General features: G+C 38.5%; 1 protein-coding gene across 1 annotated transcript in view; it reads left to right on the forward strand.

Moving 5' to 3' along the window:
- Window positions 1-21,382, forward strand: part of Mitofilin (inner membrane mitochondrial protein mitofilin) — a 283,542-nt gene that overhangs the window by 169,666 nt on the left and 92,494 nt on the right. Inside the window, exon 11 of the mRNA XM_090385394.1 lies at window positions 7,259-7,350. Within this exon, the coding sequence (XP_090241520.1) occupies window positions 7,259-7,350 (92 nt within the window). The remainder of the gene's footprint in view (window positions 1-7,258; window positions 7,351-21,382) is intronic.

The following is a 21,382-nucleotide window of genomic DNA, read 5'->3' on the forward strand; positions in this document are numbered from 1 at the left end:
CTCTGTTTATCGATAATTGCTTTTCTTTTTCTCTCTGAATCTGCAGTCTTCACCAGGACGCTTCCTTTTCACACCTTTTAATTAAGTATTTTACTCATTTTTAGGGAATAAAGCACAATTACAAAACGAGGAGGCACGCTTGATACGCATAAACAAAGCTGCACGCATGTAGCAACTGAATAAACAACACCATAAAGGCAGAGATACACTATTAACACCTCACATTTCTAGGGGTTACTGCCATAAAACAATAAAAATCCAGTTGCGTTTCTGCTAGTGAAATCTGTTATAAACTGGTAGTAAACTCGATCTAATTGCATTTGCGATTATACCGATAGCTGGAATTGTGTTGGTTTTTACGTTATTATGGTGAAATGTGTTTCCCCTTCACTGAAAAAAAAAAACATAAAAGCAGCAAAGTTGAATTTTGTTCATCTTTCGCTCTCATTCTCCACCGTTGCACCGTATATCGATAACATATGAAAAACGACCTTGAAGATAGTGGGCGGCAGCGTTGCCAAACGAAAAAATCAAGAACCGCGTAACTCCGAGTTCGCGTAAGTCGGGGTATTACTGTATAAAGTAGTGTAAGTTATTTTTAACTTTGTATTCTTTTGGCCAATTACATTTCACTCTTTCTTTCGCCAAAACTGCCATTTATTCCCTTTTACCATAATTCCCAGTTCATTCAGTGCCCAACCTATTCATTCTGTCTTTCATTCTACATTGCATCCCCTTGCTACCAGCTTACTGATATTTTTCAGCTAATCTGCTTCCCTGACTGCCTGTACATCTCCCTCCCCTACATGGTTACTTGTTTGGTGTGGGGGCCCCAGGTTCCTACACATGGCAGGGTAGTTCTGGAGAGTTTTGTCATGGCAGGTTTCTGTCAGGGCACAGAATACTGCTATCCTGACAGTTTTTAAGTCATCACCTGGGTGTGGTGGGAAACTTGGGCAATTTTAACTATTTATTATTGTTTAATTTCTTGGGGGCTGGATTGCCATTCTTTGGATTGTTCTGCGCATTTCGAATACTTTCTGTGTGAAAGATATAAAGGCTTTATAATTTTCCTCTTCTGTTATGAACAGGTGTTTTTCTCCTCTGGGAAGGGGACCAATCATATATTATACGTTCATAGAGAATGTGTGCCCAGTCTTCATGACTGATGACCCAGACTGCAACTCTCGCCACAGTTGCAGTTTGGGTCATCAGTTAGCCGAAAGGAGGTTAGTTTCGCCTTTATGGAGCCATGATCTGTCAATTTAAGTGTAAAAAGTCCAGGGGCATACCACTTAGGCGGCTTTGGACTAACCATTGACACCAGTGGCAGAAACCGTTTTGAAACCAGACCTCTGGTTTTCTGTTCCCACTTTGTTTGGCCTAGCTCATAGAGCTTTGTGGCTATTCTTTTTTTTTTTTTCATCATTGAAAGTATTGGTTGTATCAAGGGCTACAACCAGTACCTGGTTGTATCCCCAGAAATTCTGTGGGTATGCCCTTTTTAATCTGTAATATTAGCCTCTTTTGGCTACTTCCAGGTAAAGTGGGAGAGCTCCGGCCAGCAACTGTAGCGCAGGTGTGCTTACTGTGCAACATGCTCTAGTAATAGTGAGTAGTATTGTCCTTTGTATCGATTATAATTTATTCCCATTTCTTACTATGGCCGAGCGGGTGAACTATGCACCTGCTCCATAGGTGATAACAGGTAGAAACATTGCACTGTATATGATTGCCAAGGTATTTCTTTTGAGTCCTCAGTCTGCTTGACTGATCCTGGCAATCATACCTGCATAATTTCTCACTTTTTTCACCAAGTAGATCAAATGGGGTAAAAAGTTAATTTTGAATCAAAGACCATTCCAAGATATTTTAGTTCTGTTACCATTTTTATAGTGTTTGTGTTAATTTTGATTTGTAGACATCTTCTTCTTATGTCCAAATTGCCTTTTAGAAGTATTTGTTTGGTTTTTTCAGGAGATATTTTGAGCATGTGCATTTGTGCTCACTTTTGCAGCTGCAAGAGGGTGGCATTTGATCTTTGCTCTACAACCACTTGTTTGTTACCTTTTACAAGGAAAATCATGTCATCTGCAAAGGCCAGGCTTTCCACAGGGCCCAGATCCAAGGCCAGAAATTTGTCAAGAACAGTGTTCCAGAACAAAGGGCCAAGGATTGAACCCTGCGGGCAGCCTTTTATTCACAGGGCGTGTCAATTCCTGATTTCTGGAACCTTGTGCGTACTGAAACACTTCTGTCTGAAAGGTAGCTGTTTATTATCTTATAGAGGTTTTGTGGGGCATTTGCCTGGCAGAGTCTCCTAAGGATGCTAGGCAACCACCAGGTACTACGCTGACAGTGGTAGAGAGTGAAAAGGACCTGGGTGTAATTGTGCAGGCAGATATGAAGTTTTCTGAGCAGTGCAGATGGTCTGCAAGAGTAGCTCATGGTGTCTTGTCAATGATATACAGTGGTCAAGCCACACCTGAGTACTGTATACAGGTCTGGAGGCCTCATATAAAGAAGGAGTGTATAAAGAACTGTTGGAACGAGTATAGAGAAGGGAAACAAGATTAGTGAATGGAATAAAGTGTTGCTCTTACGAAGAAAGGCTTAAGTTTTGCAAATTACAGTGTCTGGAGATTAGACACTTGTGAGGTGATCTGATTGAGGTGTATAAAGCCTTGAATGGTTTGAAAATGCTCAATGCTAATCGGATTCTTCCTCTTGCTCAGAATAATTGCCTGAGAAGGCATAAATTCAAATTGACCAAGGACAGTTGTAGGATGGATGTGCAGAAGTTTGCCTTTAGCCAGTGGGTTGTTGATTGCTGTAACAAACTTCCATCTGTTGTAGAAGTTTATATCTTAAATAGATTCAAGCAAAACTAGACAAACATTTGGAGCGAGTGGATGGGTGAAATAAGAATTTTTTTTTTTTTTTTTTTTTTGGCTTATGCTATACATAGTGATTCACTACCAGTGCGACAAACTTGCAGGAGGTGTAGGGGGCACAAAGACGAATCGGAATCACATAGCATTGCAGTGTCCGAAACGCCTTCGTCATACGGTAGAGGACGTTGAACGGGAGGTCACGTGAACAGTGATCCTGCTGGAAGTAAGCATTTGCGAACCGGTTCCCGAGGCAGTAGGATGGACGAGTATTCAAACGTTGAACTGGCTGACATGCACCTTGCGTATGGAGCTGCGGACTGTAACGAGCGCGCCGCTCTGCGCTTGTACCAGGAACATTTCCCGCACAGGCGTGCTCCTCGTCATACGATTTTTGCACGTGTGCACAGAAGGATACGCGAGACTGGTTGTTTCACAAGAGGTACCATGAATCGAGAGCGAACGACGAGGACGCCAGACAATGAGGAGAATGTCCTACGTCTTGCAGAAGGCAATCTGAGTACGAGTACTCGAGCGATAGGCTAACGATTGGGTATTTCCCAATCCACTGTATGGAGGATACTGTCAACAAACCAAATGAGTTCATACCATCTGCAACGCGTCCAATCATTGGAGCCTGCGGATTATCCACTCCGGAGGACTTTTCCTACTTGGTTTCTTCAACAGAAATGGTTCGCAAATGCTGACTTCCAGCGGGATTGCTGTTCACGTGACCTCTTGTTCAGCGTCCTCTACTGCATGATGAAGGCATTTCGGACCCTGCAATGCTATGTGATTCCGATTTCTCTTTGTGCCTCTACACCTCCTTTATGTCGAACTGGTAGTGAATCACCCTGTATAAGCTTGCTTTCTTGCATCCTGTGCCTTTGCTAATGCTAATATCAGCAACTTGCCTTTAATATCACATTGCTCCAATTTCTATAGAAGTCTTTTATGTGCAAGAGTATCAGAAGCTTTCCTGAAATCCAGGTAATTTAATACTTGCTGGTATTCTTGTACCTGTTCTTATTCTTAGTTATCCTAATTCAGTCCATATTAATGTGCACGCACACAGCAACTAAAAATCATTGACTATGAAGAGAAAGTAGTTGAACTTGCTATGCAGGCCATCTGTACTAGGACATAAACTTAGTATAGAAAGTGCTCCTGCATTGCTTCTTTAACCATTGACTTCGTTATTTTCTCTGGAACTGAAGTTAACAGCTCTGTAATTACTCATGTCACTTTTTGAACCCCCATTTGTAAACTGACGATGCATTTATACATCTCCAGTCTACAGAAACTTCCCCTGAATCCAAAGGTTAAAAAAAAAGGTAAAGTGCAGCCATTATCAACCCACTGCAGGATGGAAGCCTCCTCAACAATTCATGCCGAGAGAAATGGACAATAATCTGTCACGCTGGTCCAGTGCGGGTTGGCAGATTGACCGTATTCAGCAGTCAGGGGCTTGAACCCCGGTCTACTCAAAGAGTGTGTGCTACTGCACTCCCGCTCCTGACCACTCAGCTACGGCTAAGTGTTTGCTTACCTCCTTTGCTGCCTCCATTAATATGATTAGATAGATTCCATCCACTCCAGTCCCCCTTTTTTATGCTTAGTTTCAACAATTTCTCTCTCACTTTCCTGTTAATCTGAGCAAAATCATTTATCTCACTGTTAACATTTGATAAACTCGTTGCATTCTCTACCCCAAAGAATTCTTGAATTGTGAATGTAAATGCAAAATACCTATTCAGTTTTTTAGCAGCCTGAGCAGGATCATCAACAGTTAAATCATTGTTGTCAGTTGGACCAATGTGATTCAGCCCTTCCCTTTAGTATTTACCTTAGTAAAGAAAGTCTTTGTTGTTTTTCATTGCATCCATTGTCATAGACTTCTCTTTAAATGTCTTAGGTTTTCTATCTTCCTTTGTGATTTGATTGCAGTCTACTTTATATCCATCATAGGCTTCTGCATCCCATGCATTTTTCTTTCTGTCACTAGTCTCATTAGTTCATCTGACATCTGAGCAGTATTTCTTAGTTGTTATGAAAAGCCTTTGATTACTTCCTTAAGTACTTCCCACTTAGAATTTGCTGTTAGTAACAACATCAGTTAATCCCTCTGTATAGAATTTAAAAGCTGTCTGAGACCGTTATAGTTGCCTTTATGAAAGCAAAAGCCTTTGACTCTAATTACATCATTAGATAAATTTCACATCAGTACACTGTGATCACTCTGCAATAATTAAAGACAAACACCAGCCAAGGAATTAAAAATTTTTACTATAAAAATAAAATATACAGAAATAAAATATAATGAAATACTGTGATACACTGTCGGAAGACTAAAATATTACGATAAAATACACTACGATAAAAATGTTAAAAATACCGACGCAATAAAATTATCTAAAATAAACTGGATTAAAAGCGATAAAGCCTGAAGCTTTCGGAGACTTCTGTCTCCTTCTTCAACAGTACTGTTTTTTTTTTTTTTTTTCCCCTTTTGGCTGATGCTATATAAGCTTGCTTTCTTACATAATTTGCCATTACTGCTACTACAGTCTATATCATAGACAGGATAGGCATCAATATATTGTGTTTCAGTTGTCTTTGCATTAGAAACACCTACCTAATACCTCATGAGGCCACCTTTTGCCTCTAATACACCCCTTTCCCATCTTGGCATGGGCTCCACAAAGTGTTGCAGGATTTTTTTTGCAGCAGTGCAGGCATTACTGGACATCATGTCCAGTAATGCCTGACATCATGTCCAGTAATGCCTGCACATTGTCAGGTGGAGTGGTCATAGCATCAACAACTGAGGATGTTTGTGACCTACTGGAAAAGGATATTCGATGCTATGACCATTCCACCTGACAACATGCAGGCATTATTGGACATTGTGCACTATATTGCATGTTGTCAGGTGGAATGGTCATAGCATCGAATATCCTCTTCCAGTATGTCACAAACATCCTCAGTTGTTGAGATCAGGTGAGTTGGGCAGCCATAGAAGGATGGAGAATTCATTTTCATTTTCCTGAAAGCAGTTCGCAACCTGCCAGGCCTTGTGGCATGGCATGTTGTCTTGATGATAGATGCCAGAGTTGTCTGCACATTCATTATGAAAGGATGTACTTGGTCATTGACAATATAAATTAGGCATTCCCATTGAGTTGTTTTATTGATGATGGAGAAAATGTGAATGATAGATTTTTTTTGACAGGTGCATAAAAATTCATATTTAGCAAATGTAATACTAAAATAAAACAGCATCTTTACTTTTCTTTTGTTATAACTTCTCTATATAACTTGTTATGCTTTTCCTTTCAATATTGATATTTCTGTATAATGTAATTTTAGTGTCCCAGAATTTGTCCTTGGAAGAGTTGACGTTAAAAGGCCACAAGTAGTATAAGTGAAGTGTATAAAAATAAACCTCATGCATTAATATTCAAACTAGCCCACTTTGCTGGAATACAAGAAAGCAAAAAATAAATAAAAATTGCAGTCCATGGCTGCCCAACTCACTTGATCTCAACAACTGATGATGTTTGTGACATACTGGAAAAGGATAATATTGTCAATTTATATTCAAATTATCAATTTATATTCAGTACTGATACCCAGTTATTATAACACAATCTTGTCTATTTATATTCAAATATATGTGTAACTTAGGTTAGACGCAATATACTGATGCCTCATAGCATTAGTTGCTGAAGCAACTAAGGTTAAAGATGTCTGTAATTGAGTGCATTCATTGGTTTGTTTAATGGAAGAAAAATCCAAGTTTCTGGTAGGAAAACCATGCAATTCTTGTCTGAGACAAACAAACTCAGCCACATTGTGAAAAAATCCCAAAAAATTCCTAATATCATTGATAGTATTTGAACTTAGATATTTTTCACCCAGTGTGGGAGGACAGTGATTGTAGCCACTGGTACACTCATGAGGGTATATATGTGGAATATTTCCTCACTGTGATTTATTCTTGGACATTAGTCTTCACTGAGAAGACTTTATTGCTAATCTAACAGTGAAGATATCAATTTCAGTTAAGATATTCTCTGGATGTTGCTATAGGAGCTTGTGACTATGCATTTCCCCAACGAAGAGATTAATATACAAGCTTTTTTTGAATTTTTGAAAGAAAATTTATAGATATGTGAGTTCAGTAAGCTGTGTCAAGTGTGATTTATGATTGGCTTTTTTTGAATAGTGGCCTTTCAGTAAAAATTTCAAACCATGGCTTCTTAACCATCACAATTTTAATTAATGACAAGAGATCACCACTGACTTGAGCATTGACTTGATTTAAATGATATTAAATACAAACATACAGAAATTCTAATTTTCAGGAAAGAAGCTTACAGAGGAAGAACTTAACTTCCTTATTGTCCATGCACATCTTAGAATTGAGCAGCTGCAAAAGCACTTAGCCAAACAGCAGGTTAGTTTATTAGGATTATATTAACAAAATTTAATTTTCTCCTTTCATGAAGAGCTTATTAATTTATTTATAAAAGTTTTGAAAATGAATTTATGTATGAATACTGTGTTTGATTAGAAAACCAACATTTATTGCAATCGGTGCTTCGGTTTATGTTATTGCTTTTTTTTTGCCTTGTCATGGTTTATGCATGTGCAGTGAAAGTGATCACATAACATCCTGATTTGTCGTGTAGCCCCGACAGTATGTGTAGCTAATTACTGTTGTTGCTTTGTACAGTTTGTATGATTGTTGGTGTTACTCCATGAAAGAAAGTACCGTATCTGTACTCCTACCAGTTTTACAGTAGAGCATTGAAAATTAATTATTAATTTTCATTGATTATATTATATTGTTGCTTTTACATGCCCAAAAGACAAATTATATTGTTGCTTTTAATGAACGTAAAGAGAGTTTAAATTACAGTACATTTGAAGATTGTCATATTCACTTTTGATGCTTTCACAAGTGAGTTCCTGGGCATTTGTGTGAACTCATTCAGTTAGTTCACAAGTATCTTGAAAAATATCAAGTGCCCATAGTGGCAAATTTTCCAAATACAGGTCTACAGGTGCCGTGTTTCTATGGCAGTGTACTCCGTGGAGTGAGTTTCTTTGTGTAATTTTTAAGTTTTGTAAAATTTAATACATTTTCTTAATAAAACATGTTTACATAGAACTTTTCCAGTATTAATTTGTTTTTATTTTTACTTGATGACCCAACATTAGAGTGAAATTATTGTAAAAAGTCATTGTTAAAATCACACTTAAAAAAAAAAAAAATAAAATAAAAAAAAAAATCTGATCAAAAATCATGAAAAAAAAAAAAATAAACGATAGAAAAAATTGTGATGGGGGGTAAGCCCATTGTTATTTATATATATATATATATATATATATATATGTTTTTTTTTTTTTTTTTGATGCAGTAACATCTACATCCATTCAGTTTCATCAACTTATAGATCAGAATTTGCAAAAATTTATTCAGACTTTTTTGTATGCCCAAATCAGACTACTGACATTAACTTTTACAAGCTTATATTCCAATTTTCAAAGCAATTGTCTTACCACCCTATACAGTACACACTACTTATTGTGATCATGGATAATGCCATTTGTTTGGGCGCCTCCGTAGCCAGGTGGGAAGGAGCAGCAGTGCGTAGCACATGCTTCTTGATTAGACCGGGGTTCGAGCCCGTCACCACCAAATACGGAGTATGCGGAAAGGTCAAGGAATGACCACCGCATATCCCGGAGCAATATGGCCTTAGTTGCTAATGCTCCTAAAAACCAAATAACAAACAAACAAACAAGCCATTTGTTTAATGTTATCACTTTTATGAAGTTCTGATCAGTTATGTACAAATAACCAGAAAAACAACGTTTATTACAATCAGCACTTTGGTTTATGTTATCGCTTTTTTTTGCCTTATCACGGTTTATGCTTGTACAGTGAAAGCGATCACATAACATCCTGATTTGTTGTGTAGCCCTTGACAGGTTTATAGCTAGTTATTGCTGTTGCTTTGTACAGTTGGTGTTGTTACTCCATGAAAGGAAGTACTGTATCTGTACTCCCACCAGTTTTGTAGTAGAGCATTGACCTTTTTCTAACCCTTTTCTTAATTTAAAAAGTTTTAATGATTTGTAAATTTCCAGAAACATTATAACAGTTTCATTTTTACTGATGATTTTCTTGAAGAGATAATGGGCAGTCAAATTAAATATTTTATATTTCTTGATTTTCATTTTTTTTTTTTCTGTCTTCCACCTTTTTATGTACACATTTCCACCCTTAAAAAATAAACAACACTGGCCAAATGCATTCTTGTTTCTTTGGTTATTGTTGTTGTCATTTTAGCTCAATCCTGAGGTGATCACAACAAGTGCAGTCCACTGTATTATAAATTGTTTCTTCAATTATTTGGAAACACAGATAATGTATGCCAACACCTATTTGAAGATTTTAGACTTGTTTTTTTGGTTTTGGTTTTGGTTTTGGTTTTTTTTTAGGAGCATTAGCAACTAAGGCCATATTGCTCCTGGAATATGCGGTGGTCATTCCCTAACCTTTCCGCATCCTCCGTATTTGGTGGTGACGGGCTCGAACCCCAGTCTAATCAAGAAGCATGTGCTACGCACTGTTGCTCCTTCCTACCTGGCTACGGAGGTACCTTTTAGACTTGTGCATAAATGGATATGTTATCTGAACTGACCTAGAAACATGTATACTTATGTGCTCTACAGGGACCATACATTGAAAACATATATATGTATACACTTATGTACTCACGAAAGGGTTAAAGATCCACTGTTTCATTATACCATCCCCTTTGATGTTGACACTGGCACATCGTGAGGGGACCTCCCAGTGTCACTGCTGTTCCTCCCAGTTAGCATTACTGGGGTCCAACACCTACAGCCTAGGTTCCAGACTAACACCATAGGAATCCAGCATGTTTGCCATGTGCTGTGACCCATGGAAATTCAGAAAGGGGGATTGATCCTAGTGGTTGAGGGGCCCAGCTTCAGCATGCCATTTTGGCCCTGCTTTGACAAGATGGGTGGTCCTGAATGGCTCAGCCAGGATCAGTTGGCTAGTTGGCTTGCCTGAAAGGGTCAACTGTGTTGATGCTATGCTTTTGCTCTCATAGTCCGAGAGACAGGATTTAGGCTAGAGGAGGTGTGTATATAATGTCTGGGTAGCCCTTTAATCCCACTCCTGAGCATATTTATTGCTTGCTGAGTAGTGGGTGTCCCATTTGGGCTCTGTGGTGGGGAGGAAACTCAGGCACTGAATGAAAAACAAAAAACTCATGAATCCTGATAAAATTGTTTCTTCTGGAGTCCTAACATGTTCCCTATCTGAAAAATTAGAAATTGATCCTGCTGATGTCACTTCAGCAAAAAGACAGAAAACTGAAACATTATCAGTTTGCCCAATTACTTGATAATACACTTTACAAGTGAGAAAGATGTGAGGAAAATGTCACTCTTCTCTATCCAGAAGGGTTTGGCAGGCTCTCCTAACTCTTTAAAATGGCTTTGGTCAGTCAGTATCCTTGTAGAGACCAGAAGTGACAGACATTCAGAATAACTCCTCTGAGTGATACCTACCAAGAGAATGCCTATTACAGTTACATCCCCCCCCACCATACACACACACACACACATACAAGATACTTAATTCATCTCTTAGTGTCATTGCCAAATTGGATCTCATGGAAATGTCAGAAGAGGAAGTCTGTTCTGAATTAAAACCCCAAGGAGTCACAGCCATGGAACAAATCTTCATGCATAGGGATGGGAAACTTGAAACTTGATGATGTTTCTAGTTTCCCACTAGAAACATTATCCCAATGTTCAGTTCATCAACATCTCCTAATGAGATTAAAGTGGGCTACATTAACTGTCCAGTGTGTCCATATGTTCCAAATCCTTTAATGTGCTTTAAGTGCCAGAAATATGGACACTTGCAAGTGGCCCGTCATGGAGCCCTTGCAAGCACTCAATGTTCTTCAAAGGACCATGAAACTACATCATGTTCAGCCACAAAACTCACTTGTAATAACTGCCAAGGAGAACACCTTGCATACTCAGGAGCATGCCAAAGGTGTAGGGAAGAAAAAGAAATACAAAGACTTAAGGCAGAGCTGAACATATTATACCAGGTGGCATAAGTGGTGAAACCTATAAATGCAAACAAACATAAGGTAGCAGGAAATGTTCCGTCGGAACTCAGATAAAAATGACCATCCCACCAAAAGAGTCATTCACTCCGTCTGCATGCTACCATTCCTATATCAGCTGCCACTCCTGGGGGCCGGAAAATTTACCGCCGTCTCAGTTTATCGCACAAACAATTTACCGCCAGCAATTTACCGCCGTGTCAGTTTATCGCATTTTACTGTCTAGAAGTAATGAGATGTGTTTGGTCAAATCATAAAAAGTTATTTTTTATTTAAGTTTCTGCCTTAAGCTATGATTAGCATATTTTTGGAATTCTATGAACTATGATATGGAAATAAAAAAAAACAAAAAAAAAAAAACACATGTATGGAAATATGTAATTTAATAGGTAGATTATGTATTTTAATAGTTACATGTATCACAAAATTCTCCGTAGCCAGGTGGGAAGGAGCAGCAGTGCGGAGCACACGCTTCTTGATTAGACCGGGGTTCGAGCCCGTCACCACCAAATACGGAGGATGCGAAAAGGTCAGGGAATGACCACCACATATCCCGGAGCAATATGGCCTTAGTTGCTAATGCTCCTAAAAACCAAATAACAAACAAACAATCACAAAATTAGTAACCGACCGGGCTAGCCGGGTGGGTAAAGTGCTTACCGGGTAACCCAAAGGTCGCGGGTTCGATTCCCGCCTCGGGCTTGGATCAAAGTACTACAAAAACCTTGGGAGGTGCATTATGGCCACAGAAGCCTATGCGCCAACAATTACCAAAAAAAAAAAAAAAAAAAATTAGTAAAAAATCTATTATTTGAACAATATAACAATTGGTTAATTTTAAACTAAACTAATTATAGCATTAGGTATGTCATAGCACACTGCAAAATTTCAAAATGAATGTTTATGCAATCTTCAGAATCAGTCACGTTGGGATAATTAATTACTAAGAAACCGTAATACAACACGGTATGTAAATTATTAATAAGAAATATTACGCACTATACCTCTTAAATAATCAACAGTATCATCCCATTCATCTTATGCACTAACAAGCCTTTTAATTCGTTCATCACAATCGCGATACTTCTTTTTTTTTTTTTTTTTTTTTGTTGCCTGGATCACTTCCACTTAAATATTGTTCAGTGCGCATTTCGTTAATTCTTTGTTCTTTTTTAATGCAATCGATAAATTTCCAAATGTTGGGATAATAAGCAGCGACTTTTTCCTCAAATCCTCTATGCCATCCTTCAACAGAATTATTCGTTCTTGGTAATCCTTCAAGAACAAGTTGGCGTATGTTCCACATTTCATGGGAATACTTTGGTGGTCGACAAAGATGTTGTCTGGTTGGGCGTCCAATCCATGTATCCTCAAAATTATCAACAACTTGTGATTCTGGAGGAAAAACACCATTTTCACACAAATGTTCAAAAACGACCGTCACAATTGGAGTGGGCACAAATGCAATTGCTGCCAAAATTTGCATATTTAAAGCAAAATTAGCATCAGTTTCATAACGTTGTTTCAATCCATTATTCTGAATGGAACGAAAAATACATTGTACCATTCCCTCATAGTTCATATAATTCCAAAAATATGCTAATCGCGGTTCTTTCGATGTCTGCTGTGAAGACTTCTGCAAGTAAGGATGAAAGACGGTTACCATGCTATGGACCGCGGTTTCGAGAGAATGCTGTCCTTGAAACTTGAAATAGATCGACTTGGCGGCCTGGCCGGCTGTCAAGTTGATCAGACGCAAATTGTCAAATTTGAAATGCGCATAATGATGCTCGTAAAGTGTTAGTTGTGAAACGGCACCGGGGGTCTCCTCCAACTCCGCGTTTGTGGCTTTGTTATGTAACCCAGAACTCTGTGCAGGTCAGAGATGTTAAAAGTATTATTTGTTTGTTTGCGTAGTGTTGTGCAGTGCCATGGTGTGCTGTTCTTAAGGCAGAAACTTAAATAAAAAATAACTTTTTATGATTTGACCAAACACATCTCATTGCTTCTAGACGGTAAAATGCGATAAACTGACGTGGTGGTAAATTGCTGGCAGTGAACTGCTGGCGATAAACTTTCCTAGACTCGCCACTCCTATATCTGTACCTTCTAATACTCCACCAGTAACAAAAGAAATTGCCGGAGAAAAGAATAAGAAACCTGGAGTACATCATAGCTCCCAAGAAAAAAATGGATGTCGAGGAGAAGAAGGTACCTGAAAAAACAGTCTTGGGATTCTTTTCAGAGGAGGAAATGGACACAGGACAGCATCCATACTTTCCCAAAATAGATAAATCCAAGACTGAGAAAAGTAAGCCCTCAGCACTTCAGAAGCTGCCTGATGGAACCACCAAGCCAAAATAATGGCTAAATTTCTTCAGTGAAATTGTGGATTCCGGTGAAATACTGACAGTATCAAGGTCCTTCTCCAAAGGTACAAGCCAGTTTTCTTTTGCTTGCAGGAGACATTTGATGGAAAATGAAAGCCCACCATTTCATAATATTACCATCACACGTAAGGAAAGAACTGATGGACCTGCCCACGGAGGAGTTGCCATCCTTGTGGGCAATCATACCCAGTTCCAACCTATGGCACTTTCCACTAACTTTGAAACAGTAGCAATTCACCTAGTTTGGTTTTTATTAACAGTCTGTTTGATTTATTTGCCACCTAGGGCTGACATCTCCCAGAGAGACTTTGATGATCTTGTTATGCAGCTGCCTTCCCCTGCCCTACTTCTCAGGGATTTCAATGGACATAACACACTGGCATTAATGGAAGGGGATGTGCCACAGAGTATATATGTTCACTGACAATAACCTCTTACTTCTAAATGTGGTAATAAACACCTTCTTTCGCATGCCTTCCCATATATTTTCTGCCATTGATCTTTCTATCTGCTCCCTTTCTTTCCTCTCTTCACTTAATTGGGAAATGGAGGAAAATCGATATGGAAGTGATACATCCAGGATGCTTTCTTAAAATAAGAACATCTGGAGTCAGTATTTTTTTATATGGAAAAGAACATAACTTGGAGGATTGGCATCTTAAAAGACCTATATAGCCTCAATCTTAGAAGCCACCTCACCGTTTTTATTAAAAATTTTTTTATCCAATCAGTCTTTCCAAGTTTGAGTATGTTCCATTCTCTCTTGTCCCTTTTGCTGAGAGGAGAGAGTACTGCAAGGTTCTGTTTTAAGGGTTTTTTTGTCATCAAAGTAAATTCCATCACAGAAAAATTTTCTCCAACTGTAAATGGCACCTTCTATGTTGATAACTTTAGCATATTTTCTCAGCCGTACAACATGAGGATTATTAAAAGACAACTGCAACAAGTTGTTGATTGCCTTAATTCCTTTCCTGGGCATTGGATAACGGATCCAGGTTCTTGCTGTAAAAGACCATTTGCTTACATTTTTGTCGTAAGCATAATATTCATCCGAACCTGAATTGAGGCTTAGTCAAAATGCTATTCCAGTAGTGTCAGACACAAAATTCTTGGGACTTGTATTTGATAAAAGTTGACCTTGCTGGAATATATCTGTGTTTTCCACATCCCCAGACCACTTCTGGTTCTGGTACAAGTGAAAGGAATACTGAGTATGTGCCTGGTCATCCACGTGTGCCGTGAACCTGGTATTTAAGGATTTGTCGCTTAAGTTTCATTATTGCTGAGGAAGGAGGCAGACACCTCCGAAAGCTTCAATAGTGTTTTTTTCGCTTTTAAATTTATATTTTAATTCATTTTAACTTATTTTATTTTATTTTATTTTTGTTGTAAACTAGTTTTTTGTAAATATTATTTTACAGTCTTTTGTATCATTTTATTTTATTTTATTTTACTATTAAATCGGGCGCCTCCGTAGCCAGGTGGGAAGGAGCAGCAGTGCGTAGCACACGCTTCTTGATTAGACCTGAGTTCGAGCCCGTCACCACCAAATACGGAGGATGCGGAAAGGTCAGGGAATGACCACCGCATATTCCCGGAGCAATATGGCCTTAGTTGCTAATGCTCCTAAAAAACAAATAACCAACCAACCAACTATTAAATCAATTTTAAACGTTTGGTGTATCTGTTTAAATTTGTGGTATGAATAATCCCAACCTTAGAGGCCTTATTGCAGATACACCTCTGGAATTCCCCTCCAGAATAACTCCTCACGTGTAAATGTTTATGCAAAATATTCATTTAGTTTGTTAGCTACCTGAGCAGGATCATCAACAGTTGAACCATCAATATCAAGTGGACTAATCTGATTCATCCCCTTCCTTCTAGAGTTTACATAAGTAAAGAACTCTGCTGTTTTTCTTTGCATCCTTTGCCAAAGATTTCTCGTAATCTGCCTTTGCCTGTCTAACCTCCTTTGTAACTTTGTTACAGACCAGCTTATATCTATCATGGGCTTCTGTGTCACGTGTTAATTTATATGTATCCCATGCATTTTTCTTCTCTGTTACTTGTCTAATTAGTTCATCTGACATCCATTTAAGCCTAAACCTTGAACAATATTTTTTAGTTGGTATGAAAAGCCTAGTAGCTTCCAAGATTAATTCTTTGAATGCTTCCCATTTTTAATTTGCTGTTGGTAATATCATTAGTTGGTTCCACCGTATAGAATTTAAATACTGTCTCAGACCACCATAGTCACCCTTATGAAAGCAAAAACCCTTCTCTTTACCCTTGATGGTAGTTACCTCTTTGAGTAAATCCCACTTCAGCACACTGTGATCACTGCCGCCTAGTGGTTCCTTTATCTGCAGATTCTTGATGCATTATGAAGAATCATTACTGATAATCAGATCAATAGTATTACTCCCTCTAGTTGCCTCCTGAACATGCTGCTGTAGAAAACAATCATCCAATAAATCCACCAAACCTTGCTAGTGTGTGAGTGACAACCCACAAATTCCAGTCAATATCCGGGAAATTAAAATTCTCCATTATAAGACACTCTAATTTACTGGCCCACTCTATTTCTCTGCACAATTGCTCATTATACTCATCAGATTCATTAAATAAATAAATAAATAAATCTTTATTGTGAAGTAGAATTACAGCACAATATCCCATCACAGCGACGAGCGCCAGGGGTTCACATATAGATAACATAAGTACAAATTCAAATGGCTACAAAATATAGCGAACACATACAAAAGGCTACAAAATACAGATTACAAATGCAAAAAGAAATACAAATACATCATAAAAACAAAGAGCTGAACACAAATAAAGAAGGCGCCTCCGTAGCCAGGTGGGAAGAAGCAGCAGTGCGTAACGCACGCTTCTTGATTAGACCGGGGTTCGATCCCGTCACCACCAAATACGGGGATGCGGAAAGATCAGGGAATGATCACCGCATATTCCCGGAGCAAGATGGCCTTAGTTGCTAATGCTCCTAAAAACCAAATAACAAACAAACAAACAAATAAAGAAAAACAAATACAATTTGGTAGTGATTCAGGTTTCAAGAGCTTTGATAAAGTTGTGGCCTATAACACACACCTGCTCTCATTTTTTCTTTCCCAGTTTCCGTATGTCACACTAAACAGACTCAACATTGCATTGTCCATCATCATCAATTGGATTCACTTCCTTAGATTTTATGTGTTTCTTAACTAACAGCATAACCCCTCCTGCCTTCTTGTCCTGTCTACCATTTCTGTGCACATTGCACTCCCCAAATTCCAGTTCTGCGCTGCTTATTTCTGTGTGACACTATGTCTCTGATATCCCAACAATATCTGCCTTTGATGTCTTGACTAGCACTTCAAGCTCATAGAATTTATTAACTATACTCCTAGCATTGGTGTTCATGCAAGTACATATGCACCTGTTTATATGCTTAGTTACCCTAACCCAGCCCATATTCCACTATGACTCCCAGCAGTCCTGGAAATTGCCATTGGCTTGCTTTCCAGGCTGCTGCTCAATTGCATTTCAATAGAAGTAGTGCAAGAATCACTTTTACCTCTGCCAATGGCTACTGTTAATCTGTTAGTCTGTTTATCCCCCATGCTAGCGGTTTTCCGACCCACCTAACTCTGCCTCGATAGCATCAGCAAATATTCTTGCACCCTTTCTATTTAAGTGTATCCCATCCCTGTAGAAGCAGTCTCTCCTGTTAACAAGCACACACCAGGCTAAGAAAAATTCATCCCCTTTAGCCTTGCCCAATCTGTCCACGGCCGAATTGATCGACAAGGCTCTCATCGTATACTCCCTCCTATCGTGTCTGGGCAGAATTGCAGACACTTTCAAATTCAACCCTAACTCACGGCTTTTTTTCAGCATTGTCTTGTACTTATTAAGGAATTCTGCCGGTCTCCTACTCTTAATATCATTAGTGCCAACGTGTACAACAATATCATCCGTTGTGCCCTTAAAGGATGATATCTACCCTACAATGTCATCAACCTTTGCCCCTGGCAGATATACCCTGGTCCTGTTCCATCTGTCCTTTTTTCACAATATGTTCGCCGTTTCCCTGACAATAGAGTCACCTACAACAACTAGTTTCTTTGGGACCTGCACATTCTGTCTTGGGGGTTGTCTCTGTGTTGTGTGATGTTCAAGTGCAAGCTCTGGCATTGATGTGGGCAGCTGAGAGCTTGATGGGCCCCTCAATTTATATCCTTCGAGGGCATCCACCCTATCCTTTAAGCTCTCACATAAGCCCATGATAATGCTGAGTTGGCGCCTGATTTCTTCCCACTCCTTACATCGTGCGTGTGCACACACACACAAAGGCATTCCCCTTGGCAATATCATGTCCTATTCCTGATTGCTGCACAAACATCAAAGCAGTGCATTTCAATAGACTGTGATTCAGAGGACAACAGCCCCCCTCAGTTCTCCCCGGAGCTACAGCACTTCTAGTTTGAGCCTTTTGCTTTGCTGCTCTGGTCTGAGTCATGATTTCTATTCAAGTTCAATAAAATTCCAATAAAAAATATAAGCCTAAACCTATATCCGAATGCAGTTATAACACTATATATATGTATTTCAGTATCGAATATTATCTCCGAGTTACGTTATATGACTTTCTTATCCCTGTCAACTTATATGTATTAATTTATGATGTTATGTTTGTAATAACTAAGTTGTTATATTTATTTAATTAAAAAAGTACAATTCAATTGACAATGAAATTTAATAAGATTAATAAATTTTACTGATTAATTGATACTACTATACTTGCTATCTAGTTTTCCGTTAAACCTTACGCTAGCACACGTTGTATCGTATAACAATGGCGGCAAGTTACGAATGGTTAATCTATGGACACGAGGTATTATTTACTTTACAAATCGCGCTATCTAAATTCAAACGAAACCACGTACCTTGACTAGTTCTATAAGCTACTTATAGAAAATTTAATCTAACAATTAAGTCAATAAAGCGACTAAGTATAATTAAAAACTTGTCCACACGTGGATTTGATACCCTTACCGATACTAAGTGATAACCTACAAAATCTCTATCTAAATTCAATTTAAACTAAAGTATTCTTATTAGGAATATAAAACAACTCTAAAAAATAAATTAATATGCCAATTTAAATCAATAAAAAAGCAAAAACTTCTCTATTTGCTGGAGCCGTAAAAACTTCGCCTGTTCACATGTACTCTCGCACCCACTCTCATTGGATACTGTTATGCCATCACCAAGAAACTGGATGTCAAAAATAATTTTGATATTATATACTTGGATTTCAGGAAGGCTTTTGATATGGTTACACATAAAAAAATTGATGAATGACTGGAGAAGTGTGGCGTTAAGGGCAAGTTACTGCTATGGATGAAAGGATGCTTGAGTGGGAGAAGACAGAGAGTGGTTACTAATAGGCACTGCTCTTTGTGGACTAATGTTATTAGTGGAGTCCTCGGGTTTAGTGCTGGGCCCATTGTTGTTTTCAGTATTTATTAATGATATTGATGAACGTTTATTAGGCATAATGTTTAAGTTCATAGATGATACAAAAGGTTGGTAGGTTGATTAATGACAGTAATCAGGGAAATCTGATGCAGCAAGGGCTAGGAAAAGTGTCAGTGGGCTGAAAAATGACAGTTGAAGTTTAATATTGACAAATGCAAGATACTGCATATGGGTAGCAGTAATCTCACATTAACATACCAACTGGTACTACACTCGGGGAAGTGGAAAATGATAAAGACCTTAGGATAATCATGCAGTCAGATATAAAATTTTCTAACAGTGCAGACAGGCTGCCAGGTTTTGTGTTTGTTGTTTGTTATTTGGTTTTTAGGAGCATTAGCAACTAAGGCCATATTGCTCCGGGATATGCGGTGGTCATTCCCTGACCTTTCCGCATCCCCCGTATTTGGTGGTGACGGGCTCGAACCCCTGTCTAATCAAGAAGCATGTGACACGCACTGCTGCTCCTTCCCACCTGGCTACGGAGGCGCCACCAGGTTTTGTCAGTGATATATACAGAAACATTGCTAGCAGGTTTAAGGTGGTAATTATACCCTTGTACAAGATCATGGTTAAGCCGAATCTTGAGTACTGTAAAAAGGTTTGGAGGCCTCACTTTAGGAAGGATGTGGACTGTTGGAGTACAGAGAAGGGCAACTGGATTGGTGAAGGGAACAAATGAGCACTCTTACCAAGAAAGGCATCAGTTCTGCAAATTGTGGCCTCTGAAGACTAGACACTTGTGGCTAGAACCTATTGAGGTATTTAAGGCCTTGAATGGATTGAGTAAACTAAATGTTTATGGCATTCTTCCTCTTTCTGAGACTACACACGAGAGGGCATAAATTCAAATTAAGGAAGGATAGTTGCAGAACAGATGTGTGGAAGTTTGCTTTCAATCAGGATGTGGTTGATTGTTGGAACAAAGGATCAGTGCTGTTGTGGAAATGGATTGTTTGAATAAATTCAAGGAAAAACTAGACAAATTCTTTTGAGGGTATAGATATATATATATCCATACCCTCTAAGAATTTTTTACAAGCTTATTTTCTTGCACCATTTGCCACCACCATTAATTTTAATACATATTAAAAAATGTAAGTGTATGAAATAACGTTTCTTGGTCTATAAGACTGCATTTGGTATTTTATATCAAAATAGTAAAGGACATATCAGAAAAAAATATAATTATTTCAAGTTTGTATTGTTTACATTTTACCTTTACCATAAGTTTCTTTGTTAATAAATACAAAGCTAAGATAAAACTATGAAATGACATAATGCAGTTGACAGTAATACCATTTAGCGACTGATATATATTTCTGTGTAACAGTCCCAAAAAAAAAAAAAAAAAAAAAAAAAAAAAACCCAGTCTGAATCAAGTCATTCATTTACCAATCAGTGATTTAGCATTAGCATTAGTAGAGGCATTTGATGCAAGAAAGCAAGCTTATGCAGCATCAGCCAAAAAAAAAAAAAAAAAAAACCCACTTCAACTTCACCCCTCTATTCGTTCAAAATACCTGTCCAGCTGAGCCTTAAACTTATTTAGGCTGTCAACCTCCACCACAAGGGATGGAAGTCTGTTCCACCAACCAACCACCCGCTGGCTAAAGGCAAATTTCCGCACGTCTATCCTACATCTGTCTTTCCTCAATTTGAATTTATGCCCTCCCAGGTGATTTTTCTGAGCTAGAGGAAAAATCCCATCAGCATTGAGCATGCTTAAACCATTCAAGGCTTTATACACCTCTATCAGATCACCTCGCTGGTGCCTAGTCTCCAGACACTGTAATTTGCAAAACTTAAGCCTTTCTTCGTAAGAGCACCCCTTTGTTCCATTCACTAATCTTGTTGCCCTTCTCTGTACTCGTTCCAGCAGCTCTACATACTTCTTGAAATGAAGCCTCCAGACCTGTATACAGTACTCTAGGTGTGGCCTGACCATCGCCTTATACAATGGAATAATCACCTCCTTATCCCTGCTGGAAAAATTCCTGTATATCATTGACAATACTCCATGAGCTACTCTTGCAGCCCGTCTGCACTGCTCAGAGAACTTCATATCTGCCTGCACAACCACCCCCAAGTCCCTTTCATTCTCTACCACTATCAGTGTAGTACCACAAAGTTGATACGTTGCTCTGGGGTTGCTGTTTCCCATGTGTAGTACTTTACATTTGTCAATGTTAAACTTCATTTGCCACCTCTCAGCCCATCTGCTCAACCTTTCCAGATCCTGTTGCAGCAGCATAGTGTCAGTAGTGTCCTTGACAACCCTGCCAACCTTTGTATCGTCTGCAAACTTGGACATTAAGCCCGATATACCATCATCAATATCATTTATAAATACAGAAAACAATAA

This window comes from Mastigoproctus giganteus, chromosome 11, assembly GCF_048544385.1.
Source record: "Mastigoproctus giganteus isolate SK-2022 chromosome 11, ASM4854438v1, whole genome shotgun sequence".
In the NCBI taxonomy this organism is placed as follows: Eukaryota; Metazoa; Arthropoda; class Arachnida; order Uropygi; family Thelyphonidae; genus Mastigoproctus; species Mastigoproctus giganteus.